This window comes from Lasioglossum baleicum, chromosome 20 (genome assembly GCF_051020765.1).
Source record: "Lasioglossum baleicum chromosome 20, iyLasBale1, whole genome shotgun sequence".
In the NCBI taxonomy this organism is placed as follows: Eukaryota; Metazoa; Arthropoda; class Insecta; order Hymenoptera; family Halictidae; genus Lasioglossum; species Lasioglossum baleicum.
Genome location: NC_134948.1, coordinates 5,021,795 through 5,034,466, shown reverse-complemented (window position 1 = coordinate 5,034,466; position 12,672 = coordinate 5,021,795). Strand labels below are relative to the sequence as shown.

Here is a 12,672-nt window from a genome sequence, read left to right as displayed (position 1 = left end):
CTTCTGAGCTTATTCTTACCTAATTGAAGCCGCCGATTTAGTTCCCTAGTTAAGGGTTTCCATCTCTCCAATTTCTGAGCTCACTACCAAATTGTAGCCGCCAATTTAGTTCCCTAATTTGGAACGTTGATCTATATCCAACTTCTGAACTCATCCATACCAAGCTTAAGCCAACTTAGTCCCCTAATTTCGAGCCTCCATCTTCGAGGCTTGCCCACGTCGATGCCCTCTATTATCCCCTAATCTAGGACCTCGACTTATCCAAGTTCTCTGCCCACCTGCACCCGAAACGTCCGATACTTCGATAGAAAATGAGAATTGATGGTACGATTGTTGTGCAGGGTTCATCATGTACTTCTACTACGGCATCAAGCACAGCAGCCTAGAGGAGGCGAGCAGGTCCGAGAACCTCGAGGAGAACACCGCGGCGGGTAACATCGAGCTGACGGTGACGGACACGCACCGACAACAGCAACAGCAGCAGCAACAGCAACAGCAACACCATACGTCGCCGTATGCAGGGTCCGATCGCAGTATCTACGAGGGCCAGCAGCTGGACGCGTTCGGCCAGCCCGTGTTCGGCAGTACGAATTTCGGAGGCACACCTAGCCAGAGGCAAGAGCAGACGACAGCCGGCGGCCATCCGTTGTTCGTCACCCAGGATAGCTTCCCGACTTGGGACGACTGAGCGCCGAATGGAACCGACGCGAACCTATATACATAAATATATACTCTACACTGTGTACACGGTGGCTCGCACAATCTCGACCAACTGCCCTTCCGATCGGAAAAACTCGTTCCGGATTGGTCCACGCCGCTCGAGGTTCTCCGAGAAGCCGAAGAGATCGCGCTTCGTCTTGTGTAACTCTGCGGCTTCGACGACACACTCCTTCAGTTTTAGCATCACAGCAAACAAAGGCGTCGCGCTGCGCCGTCTGCGAAATTCATAATCGTTGATGAAACGCGGCGAGGAAAAAGGATGATCGAATTCAGGAACTCGATCTAATGGACTTTTGTAGTTGATTGTAATTGATTATTCGAGAGATTGCAGAGTCTGGGGTCGAGGGCTCGAGTCCCTTGGAAACGGAGTTGTTCCTCTGGGAAGGGTCTCGGCTCGATTCCGCGAGTCACCGTGTACACGCGTATGCATATGTATATGTGTGTATATATCCGACGACGCGAAGTTAAACCACTGACGCAAGCCAGACCGGCACCGAACGTTCACCGACGAAAAACGAGAGAGAAAGAGAGAATAACTACGACCCTGTGGGAGCTCGCGGTGGATCTCAGCCTCCGGATCATCGAGCAACATTGACGAGTAACCTCGACCTTTCGGTCTCCCAGCAACAGCAACGATCGAGACACTATGTACATATCATTTCCGGAGGTCCGCTTCCGCTTCGACGAGGGTTCCCTTCTCCGTAGCTTAGTCGTTCCTTCAGGTAGAGTCCAGTTAGATTGTTCTTTGGCGAATCGTCATCGAGAACCGTCGAAGCGGACCTCCTCCTCGGGGTCCAGGTGGATCGTTTCTTCAACATTCCGGAAACGAGATATCTCGTCCTGTATAGCGAAAGGGTTAAACATCCACGCGATCAGCTGTCCTTGAACAGAGGTCCGTGGACGCGTGCACTTCATGGTCATTGCTTGGCGCCGCCGATCACAGAGTCTCTTGGCTTCACACAGTTTAGAAACGGTCTTACACTTGTTTTATTAACAAGTTCGCTGTCACCGCCGACGCTATTTCGCGGTTCACTGTCTAGTCAGATTAATTTTATGCACTTTGTTGTTCCATTTGAATTGCTGAAACGAATCATGTCTCTTGAACGAAGTTCCTCAGGTCTCGCGCGATTTCTCCGAAGCACTGGCTTTTGCTCTATTCGATCGGATCGCCAGGAGTCTCTGCGTCGCGTCGGACAGCTTCATCGGGAACTCTGACATATCTGTCCATATCCACAAAAAGCGATTGCAGAAGGTTCGGACGGTCGACGGTAGTATCTCCTGCTTCGTAATTCCGAGCTTCCTTTGAATTAGTTCCACTTCTCCGCAAAGAAGAACGTCAATTGCCCTCTGAACTCTGTCCGATCGTCCTCCTTCCGCAGCCTTGAAACGAGCCATATCATGATCGAGAAAGAAAAAGATGGATGAAGCAAGGGAAGCAGCCCAGAGATAGAGAGAGAGAGATAGAAAGATTCGACGGCGGATTAGCGAGCCTCCCAGGGGTGAACTTGTTGACTACTGTTTTTTCGGGACGAATGTAGCAAATAATTTTCCGCGGCAATATTTATTATACTCCTAGTTGTATAAAAGAGACAGAGGCGACAACCAAACGGGGGAGGGCTGTCGCGGACCGGGGAGTGACGAGACCATTATCATTCCTAGCGTGTAAAGCGAAACTTGTGTTTTCCAAGAGAGCGTTTGCAAAAATAAGAAAGAAAAGAAACTGCTACACAGATAATGGGTGAACTTCCGAAAATTGGTCGTATCGGATACAGCTAAGATTTTGCACGTAGGTTCGTTTTAAAAACATGTTTCCCAAAATGATTTTTCGGCAACAAAAGTTTCCTATCACTTTAGTGTAATTTTCTAGCTTGATTTGGATATGATTATGTTTAATTTTTATTAAACGTGATACATGATAAGAAATTTCATTTCGAAACGTCGAAATCCCTTTGGGAAACATGTTTTTTCTTATGCAAAGCAAGTTGCTGCGTGCAAAATTTTGGCTCGATCCAGAATCCGACCGATTTCCGGAAGTTCAGCCCAGATAATTTTAAACGTACCGCTAGAGAGTGCGTGTGTGCGTGCGGCATCGGTGCGTGAACGTGCGGGAGAATATTCCAAAGAGAAAATCAATTCGTTCCTGATTCGAAGGATGAAAGGGAAAGAGCGAGAGAGAGAGAGAGAAAAAAAAGTGTCTCGGTGGGAAACGAAGCAGAAAATCGTGGAAAAAAAAGACATATCAAATGAGAGAGAAAAAAAGTTGCAAAAAAATAATTGATCTTGCCTAAATCTAGTCTTTCCCGTAAGAAGGAAGCTTAGCTATAACGTATTGTAATCCTACTACCTAAGCTTAACTTGTAAACTTGCGTACACGTCTTACCTCGACTTAAACGACGACGAATCATCATTTTTTCCATTGGTCGTTCGGTCGGCCGGTTCCCGTCGATCCCCCGATATAGATCATCGGGAGATCTTTAGATCGTCGTTCGGGTCAGTTGGTTGGAGCGAGGCTGTTCGCGAGTCGACGGGAAACACGGCCGGCTCTTTTCATGTACAAATTCTTGATGTTCCAAGACTATCCTCTCTTTGTACTCTTCTTGAACATTAACTGTATTCCTGCGGCCATCGGTGCTTTAGGGGACGATCCATGGATCCATGGATCGCCGGAGAAAACTGCTCGACCACAAGCTTCCTCCTCCCCATCGCGTCGTAGAACGGATAGCTGATAGAACACGATTCCCAGAACATATCGCTGCTGTCGAGTATGTCTACACGGTGTTCCGTTTGACAGAGGTCTCGACAAGGGATGGCATTTTTTCGTTCCGAGCGAGAGAGGGGATGCTGCTGGGGGGGAATGACGATGGTTTTCATTCGTCGGAGCCGGAAGCTTGCAAACCGGGGGCCGGTCTAGCTAGAGAAATCTGTTTCTTCTTCCCTCTCTTGCCACGAACCCTGACAAACCCCGAAACAGAAACTTAAACTACCCTCTGCTGCACCCTCTCGATGTTCATTCATTCTCGGCGTTCAGAGGGGGCGGTGAAAAAGCGTACGGGCCGGGGGCCTCGGTGCAAAAGTTCTCGTGTCACTACCGAAACCTTGCCTCCGAACAACCATGCTTCTCGAAATGATCTTATCGTCCCGAACTCCCATAGCAATTTCCGCGGCGATATTTTTTTATAGCGAAATAGGCGAATCGTCGAAATTTTTGCACCGACCCGCTCGAAGAAAATATATTCGAGGAAAGCCCCCCGACAAAACGGGAGGAAGCAAACAAGCATAGAATCGAATAAGAACGGAGGCGCGTTTGTCGACACCCTATATCGACGGGGGTGGTTTTCCAGGGGTTGGAGGAAAATTAGAGAACCGAAACGACACGACAGCTTACAGGGGGCGGACCCGGGTAATTTTACGTCTCTCCGTTTATTCTATTCTCGGATCAACATATCGATCGGTGATCTATTTCACATATCAGTGTCCACCGTCTCCCGACCGCACGCGGAGGCGGGGACGGGGGTGGCAGAATCCGTGAGATCGAGACTGAGCGCGAGAGAGGGAGAGAATGTACGTCGATAGATAGATAGAAAGAGAGAGAACGAGAGAAAGAGAGAGAGAGCGCAAGCGATAGAGAGAGAGAATGCGTCGAGATTGATCTAAAGATTTATCTTTAAGTATTAACGCGTCTGTTAAAATTTTCTAATATATATATATTATATATTATATACATATATGTATTATACATATGAACGGGATACTTTCTAATGGGGATCGATCGCGAGCCCGATCGATCAGCGATCGAAGCCGCCGTCTATATTAGAGTTTTCAGTTCTGAATCCCAACCCCTGTAACGTCGCCATGTTTGGGGGTGCTGGAACGGGATAAACAGTTGTCTACGATCGACGATTAGTACAGTCAACGAAAAGTTGTAGAATAAAGATACTAAAAGTCTCCACTCCCAGGAGGTGAGCAAGGTGCAGGGCGGCAAGTAGAAGGTCCCCTTTTTCGGTTTTCCGCTTATATCTCGGAAACTATGCGTCCTAGCGATAAGACCATTCTGTACAAAATTGAAGCTGACAAAATGTGTCACAAGATCGATTGGATTCAGTTTTTCGCTATCTCGCATAGTTTCCGAGATACCCGCGCTCAAAGTTCACTAATTGTGCTGAAGAGTTAGCTAGTCAAATAAGGCAAAAGACATGATATCTCGGAAACTATGCGAGATAGCGAAAAACTGAATGAAGTCAATCTGATGGCACATTTTGGCAGCTTTAATTTTGTATAGAATGGTCTTATCGCTGGGACACATAGTTTCCGAGATATAAGCGGAAAACCGAATAAGGGGACCTTCTACGTGCCCCACTGCACTCCGCTCACCTCCTAGGAGTAGGGACTTTTAGTATGTTTACCTCGTAGTTCGTGTCAGAGAAGATCCTGTTGCTGGAAATAGTCTTGGCAACTCCGCCACCGTTCCAGCATCCCCTGAAATTCAAACTGTGTACGGTGGTCGCCGTTCCGGAGTCCGGTTAATCGATAATTAACGACGAGCTTCGACATTTCTCCTCGAGCCTCGAAGCGTTCAGCGATCTTCGGGGCTTGTGGATCTTTCCGAGAGTAGCGCGCGAGTTGGTTGCGGGAATTTGTTAACGTACCGGAACAACGTGATCGTGGAAGAACGATTCTTCGGAATAATTCGAGATTGACATGTTCTGTTATACATATACAGTGGGTGTACAAAGTATATCAGAGAAGAGATTCAAAATGAAGGGAAAGTTGGAAGAAAGAGAGCAGTGCCTGTACATTCACCTTGCAAAAGTCCTTGAGATAATGTAGGCACGATCTGCAAGGAGAAAGAAGTCTCTTCCCTTCGAACTCGATGCACGGCAACTCGATACCGACGAACACCGGAAATAGAGCGACGGAAGCGGAATCTCGACGCGGCACTTCTGCTCTTCGCTTTTTTAGTTAGTCTTTCAAATTCTTAGATAGGAGGAAATGGCCTATTGTAATGCTCGGCTGCTGGATGAACCGTGGACACGAGGTTCGAAGACAGAAATTGCCAAAAATCCGCCAGGCGACTAGTCATCGCGTACATTCTTCGAATCGTTTCGTTTCTATCGGACTTGAACATTATTCAAATTCTTCGAGTCTCGACACGTCGTTGACCGGTCACGAGATAATTCGTGTTTGCACTTGCGTTATCAATTTCAATTTATGAAACCCAGGGCAAAATGGATGATTGCACGAGTTCGTGCCCGATTTGCAAATAAAATTCAATGGTTAAATTTTAAAGATTGGTTGATTTGGTTAACGATTGTTTAAATTAAAATTAAAAATGGTTGAATTTTCTACAATTAGAAAAGAATGGTGACTATATATTTGTAATTGAATAATAAAGTTGTATTATTAAAAAATTAACCATTGAATTTTATTTTCAAATCGGGCACGAACTCACGCAATCATCTAATATTTCAAAACCTTTGTTCATTCGGTGATTGCTATGCAGTTTATCATACCAAAAAAAATATTAAAAGTTATATAAAAGATATGTTCGAAGTTTCATCTTGATTCGTTATGTATAAACAGAGTTTATCGAAGTTTATTTCGATTGTTTTACTTCCACATTCAATTACGAAATAATAGCTGTTGATATGAGATAGTCTCTGTGTAAAATTGCCGGTCGACAACGTGTTAACTGAAAGATTCGGTCACCAGAATCTGGAGGTTCATCCAGCGTCGCGTACCAAACGTACTTCGATGTCGCTGTAACTTGCGCATCTTTCACCGAGTTCGGCATGGCGCAAATTACAGCGGGAACAATCTTCCAACGAGAGTGACGAGCAAGGGAACTTGAATAAGGAGATGGTACCGTTGTTTGAGGAACGCGTGCGACTTTGTCTTGTTCGGTATCGTCGCCGGGAAGAAACGTTTCGCTTCCTTCTTCGATCAGTTTCTTCCTTCGGCCGATCAGAATTCCATCCAGATCCCGTTGTCGATTGTTTTACCCAGTGGAAAATCGCTGTTCAGGCTCTCCGATAAATAATTTTTCACCGGCTGTCGAGTCACCTCGAAGAATCGTTCGAACGAAGGGATCGCGATGGCAATTCGTTCTTCAGCTTCTGATCGCCAAACTTCCGCCGGAAGTGGGCTACGCTCTTAATTGGTACACTGTCAGGGCCGTGATGTGGCTTGACCTTGACCCTTCGGGACCCTTATGGTGTCGGCTAACCCGTTCTTACGCCTCGTCGAATCGGAAAATACGTGTGACACACTTGGGAAATGAATTCGAAGCGAATTAAAAAGTATATCTACGTTCGAGTTAGTGAATTCTATTTTGTAATTGTCGAGGCTCGAAATATGTAACGTTGGACATTCGAGAATTATGCGAATAATTATTTTTCAGGTGTACGCGGATTCAAAGTGGTTTCGTTGTTTTTTCTCGGACAGATTGATTTTCCAGCAAGGGTTGAAGGGGAAGGAAGAAAATGAGAGAGAAAGATAGAATCAGAGTGAAAGAGAGAACAAGGGAGAGCGTGAGAGAGAGAAAGAGAGTGTGAGTGGTCGATGTACTTTTTTCGTTTTTCCGTTTTCTTCCCTCGGGATAATCGCGTGTTGGGAAGATATATGCGCACCAGAAGGACAGAATTTTCCATGTAATATATATACCCTTACGTAACTACGTTGTTTAATATTCATAAGGATCAAAAATAAAAGTGATTATTCAGAAACTAACTCAGTTTCTCAGAATCATTTTCAAATCAAAATTTCTCCCGATCGTTATTATTATACTTCCCGATCGTTATTTATTATATTTATATTTCCCGAAGTCGTAATTATTTTTTTCTCAATTATTTTTTAGTAATCATAGTAATTGTAATTATTTCTTGTTCAAGCTTGAATAATAATGATTCTTACCGCTCTCCCATACGGAACAGCGCCAAAGTTCGTCATGGCAAAACACTCAAACTGTTAGCCGAATTTGCCGACAGAGCTGTTCCAGTGGCTGATGACAGATGACGCTGCATCAACTTCGGCGGTGTTACCATCAGGTCATCACGGTTATCGACCTACGCTAAACCTCCGAAAATTGGTCATGGATGTCGATAATGTATCATTAATAAATCTTCAACGTTCCCTTTTATCCTTTCCACTCCGAGAACAGGGTTTTTTACATTTGATAGAATTTTCTCTAAATTTTTTATGATAATAGCATAAGGAATTATGCTTACTGACACTTCGTATAGGTAATCCGTTTATTTATTATGTCACCAACAATTTTCGCTTTATGAACAGTTCGTTACAAATCGTTGTATAATAATAATACATTGTGAAAATATATAAAAATTCAAAACCCCTCCCCTAAAGAAAATCGTACGCTTAAATTAACGATTAAAGGTACACGCACTTATGAGTAGTCTAAAGGTCTAAGTGCACGCAGAAAATTTGTTCAGAAGTTTTGTCGAGATTCTACGCGTTATACGTCGCGTAACAGTAGTAAATATATGCATATATCTTAAAAAGTGATCGAAATCGCAGTATAAAACGATACTTATCACTAAGTAGAAGAAGACTTTGAAATTTTTTCATTGTTCTATATCTATCGGACGAGTATTGTCGAAATATCTTAGATAAAACTGTAATGACACGTGGTTCAAGTTACATCGTGTTAAACAGTAACAATCACAGCGCACTTGTTAACAAATAAGATGAGAATGCACTATCAAATACGATCAGTCTGTTGAGAGGATTCGCATTAACGTGTAGAACTGTTTACGCTATGGTGTTTCCATTAATGTTTGCATAGAATTGAAAGACCTGATGATAAAAAGAATTACTAATCGGGAACGGCTATGTTCTACGCGTTATTGCTTTCATCGGAAGAGACATTAAGTATTACTGTTGTCCTAAATGTAATTCCGGCTGTATAATGAATACTTTCCACACTTTGCCACAGTTCGACCTGTGCTCCAAAGCTAAGTATTTTCTCATTGGCACCAATAAATAATCGTACGGGTCTGTATTCAACTGATACTCCTGCATAGCTTTATAAATAGCTTTAAACGGCGGCTGTTTCTGCGAATGAAACGTCCCTCGAGATCCGTGCAATACCAGAGCACCTTCCTTCTCCGCCTTGGTACAAACAGGCATGTACATGCAATGGTCCGGTCTATAATTGTATCTGCAAGAGTACACGTAAAGTTTCTCAGGATGATAGTGGAATATAATGTTGATTATATCTTGATCGCCCCATGTAATCTTCAGCTTGTATTCCTTGTGGATGGGTATCACATAATCTATCCATCTGAACTCTCTCATTCGCGTCAAGTTCATTAACATCACTCCAGAATTCACACCCAACTTTCCATAATACGGGTGTTTCGCGAATCTGTTGTACCATCCTGTATTAGGATCTTCGTGCTCGGGGCTCAGAGCTGCCAGTTGACTTGAATTCATCTTCTTAAATTCATCCCAGATCTTCTCTGGTGGAGCCAAGAACAGAGTATCCGTGTCTACGTACAGAACGGCGTCTGTATCGTTTAAAACTAACTGTGAGAGAGAAAAAATCTTGGATTATTCGGAGGTACTTGAACGTTTCAGGGTTTATCCACTGTAGTGTCTTGCAGATTTCGCGCAAGAACTATTCTCATTTCTCGATAGTGCAAAGATGAGGTTTTTCAGTAGTCAAAAGCGGTACATAAAATATCCATCTAGGCCACGATCGTCCTCAGAACCCTACTTTTACATTTACAAGGCATAGTTTGCATTATTCGGAAGCATACAGCTGCGCATGTAGCTGTTTTCATTAAGCTGCCATAAATTACGCCTCATAAACATAAAAATAGGACTTTTGAGGGCGATTGCAGCCTAGATTGATCTTTTATCTAGCGCCTATGCCTGCTGAAAAACCCCATCTTTGCATTATCGAGAAATGAGTGTCCCGCACCCTTGCAACCCTGGAAACGAGTCTATCCCCTTAATGCACTTACAGGTAGAAACAATCTTTGAGCTGCGCAAGGCTTGAACAGCTTTTTCCACATAGCCGCATCGCTTCCCTTGGGAAAGGTGATAGACTTCACTGTAAAGTTGAAGCTTTTGTTGGACAATAGCTTCCATTCGGCCAATTTATCCTCGAATGGAGGGATTAGATTGTCTTCGGCTAAAACGATGAACCGTAGATGTCTGCTGGTGAAAACCAGGGCCGATTTGAGCATTGTCAATGCTTCGTCCAGTCTGTCCCCGCAGACTACAACGCATATCGTCATTTCCCCTGTCGTAGGGGACGGCGTACCCTTTTTGGCAGTGGTCGAAACAACGGCAGCCTCTTTGGTCGGCGCATCGTATACTTTGTTCGAAAAGTTGGTCAAGTTAAGCAGTATTATAAGCGCAACGAAGATAAGGCACAAGAAAAATAATTTGTACACAGATTTCATCGTTGTACTGTGAAAATTTCACATCCTCCACCGAATTCTCTTTGATAAACAATCGGTGGACAACACTGTGGCAGAACTTGGCATTTTGACGTTCTCCACAGTTGTTCCGAACACTCAAACGTACATTTCTAACCTCTCACCGTCGCGGGGGAACAATGTTAACAGGTTAACAGGCTGTTGCGTACGGTTATGTGCATAAATATTATGCACGAATGACGAACAGCAACGTTAAATCCATTCAGGGAATGGAAAACTTACTTTTGATCGCGATTTAAAAGAACATTTTCACCGTAGAACCGTCCGGACTCTTCCACTTTCGAAAATATCGATTGAAGTGTTCCATCTTGACAACAGAACCTGTTTTGAACTTTGAACTAGTGATGGGCACTATCGACTAAATTCAACTATCGACTAGTTACTATTTAGTCGCTACATACTATCGACTATTTAGTCGATAGTTTTTAGTGGTTTTCAGTCGACTGAATTGCTTTACTAGTTATGTTCTCCATGTTCGATGAAGTTGATGAAACTCAGCTTTATTATTGAAATATTTAATGTTATTATATATTTTACATTTGTCGTAGTAGAGATTAGTAATAAAATTAAATTAAGGTAAAAATTCCAAAATTATAATTAACCTAACCTTAAATTATTATGGTCTATACTATTGAAATTCATCCAAATTTACTAAATGTTAACATTTAAAAACATTAATTGGTCTAGGTTTTTTGCTGAAAGTCGGTTCCTTCTTTCAGACATAATCTGTCCAGCCTTTGAAAATATTCTTTCTGATGGGACAGAAGTTGCTGGGAATACAGAGGTATTTACATATTTTTCTGCTATTTTGAAAAGCTGTGGCATTGTGTAATTGTGTTTATTCCAAAATGCGACTTCACAGCTCTTAATATTTGCGTACAGTAAATCTATATACATATTGACGAATTATGGTTGTTGCATATTCTATAGGTGTGGATTAGTTTGTCAACTGCGATACTTTTGTTAGAAGAAGATTCTAAAATTCATTGTTTTCTTCAGATGATTCTTGATTTTCTGCTGCAGCTCTATTTGTATTAGTTTCATGACTATTGCGTGTTATGCACAAGGAACTTATTTCATCTCTAACATATTCTGCGCTGTCTGTGCAATCCTATCGACTTCAAATACAGCTGTTTTGAATCTTGGACCTAATAGTGTGGCTATTAGAGTAGTATTATTTTGTTCAATGTAGTCAAATCTTATCTCAATATTATTTAAAATGTTATTTTGTAAATGTAGTCCTGCTATGGTTTTTGGTATAATGATGTTTATGGCATTTTGAATTCCTCTTATTACAGGAATAATTTTGGATGCTGTGGGATATTTTTCTGCTGATAATTCAACTGTAACATACTCTAGTGGTTTCAACAACGGTATACCTCCCTGTGTTCAGCTATAAGTGATGTGGGACTTGTGGCTAATGAAACTGTGACAGCAGACAAAGGCACTTTTATTTCAAACAGTCTTTCCAGCGTCATGAAAGAAATGTTTAATTTTAAGTTAATGTATAATTTTCTCTATAGCGATGCTATGTTGCTGCAATTGTTTTTTTATTTTTATTTGATTTAATTTTATGTATGCATATTGGGTTTTACCTGTATAATAAATAAATAAATAAATAAATAATCCTTTTGGTGTTATCGATATTACATAATATTATAGGATAGGATAAATATAATAATAATATATCAATTTTGTACTAAATGTAATAAATATTTTATTAACATAAATGAAATGCATAAATCATTCATATTTTCGGAGAATATTTGTAATAATTAATATTTAGTAGTAGAACAATTGAATTCCGTCCCTCGTGTCAATCTGACAGTTTTCTCGAAATATCGAATTGTTTGTAAGAAACACATAACCGAAAAACTTAAGATGTAAATTTTAACTCATCAATTTGACTAAAAAAACATCGAAAAATAATTAATCACCTACTTGTTATTTTATCGTTTTTTTTACTACTGTGTCAATTTGACACCGAGGGACGGATTCAGTTCATGAAATGAGGATTATGAATTAATTAATTTGATAGCGCTAATGAAATTGATAGTAGGATAGTAAAGAGATAGTAAATGTCATGATTGAATCTGATCGATTCAGTTGATATATAGCTCTACCCGCTCCATAAATCAGTCGATAATTCAGTCAGAGAGGTAACCTCTGATTTAGTAAAGCATTCGACTGAAAATAGTAACCCCTACCACTGCGAAATTCAGTCGTTCAGTAAAACAGTCGACTGAAAATAGTAACCCCACCACTGCGAAATTCAGTCGTTTCACTAAAACTAGTCGACTGAAAATAGTAACCCCCACCACTGCGAAATTCAGTCGTTTTACTAAAACTAGTCGACTGAAAATAGTAACCCCCACCACTGCGAAATTCAGTCGATAGTTTAGTAAAACTAGTCGACTGAAAATAGTAACAGCTACTATCGACTAAATCGATAGTTTTTAGTCGATTGCGCCCATCACTACTTTGAACACCC

At 41.9% G+C, this 12,672-nt stretch overlaps 2 protein-coding genes and 1 long non-coding RNA gene across 5 annotated transcripts in view; 2 read left to right on the top strand and 1 right to left on the bottom strand.

Moving 5' to 3' along the window:
- LOC143218737 (solute carrier family 7 member 14) overlaps nt 1-7,442 on the top strand; it is a 99,401-nt gene extending 91,959 nt beyond the window's left edge. For both annotated transcript variants that reach the window (XM_076444141.1, XM_076444140.1), the window contains exon 14: nt 342-7,442. In XM_076444141.1, coding sequence (XP_076300256.1) covers nt 342-688 — 347 coding nt within the window. In that variant the 3' untranslated portion in view covers nt 689-7,442. The remainder of the gene's footprint in view (nt 1-341) is intronic.
- An 861-nt stretch (nt 7,443-8,303) lies between these two features.
- Nucleotides 8,304-10,514, bottom strand: Shams (glucoside xylosyltransferase 1 shams). Its single transcript, XM_076444153.1, has 2 exons — nt 9,702-10,514; nt 8,304-9,261 (listed from the first exon to the last, which is right to left on the bottom strand). The coding sequence occupies exons 1-2, from the start codon at nt 10,143-10,145 to the stop codon at nt 8,608-8,610; spliced, it is 1,098 nt and encodes a 365-aa protein (XP_076300268.1). The 5' UTR covers nt 10,146-10,514; the 3' UTR covers nt 8,304-8,607.
- LOC143218749 (uncharacterized) lies at nt 10,513-11,809 on the top strand. Of its 2 annotated transcripts, none has more exons than XR_013011159.1 (3): nt 10,513-10,757; nt 10,901-10,965; nt 11,480-11,809. It is a non-coding gene; the product is annotated as an uncharacterized LOC143218749 (long non-coding RNA). The 2 variants fall into 2 exon arrangements; XR_013011158.1 differs by having other exon boundaries at nt 10,869-10,965.
- Nucleotides 11,810-12,672: the final 863 nt, after the last annotated feature.

Bases quoted from the DNA above. Each gene is read 5' to 3' on its own strand.
- Shams (XM_076444153.1), bottom strand. From the start codon at position 10,145: ATGAAATCTGTGTACAAATTATTTTTCTTGTGCCTTATCTTCGTTGCG. The intron at 9,262-9,701 runs GTAAGTGCATTA...TCTCTCTCACAG, and splicing joins CTCAAAGATTGTTTCTACCT to TTAGTTTTAAACGATACAGA.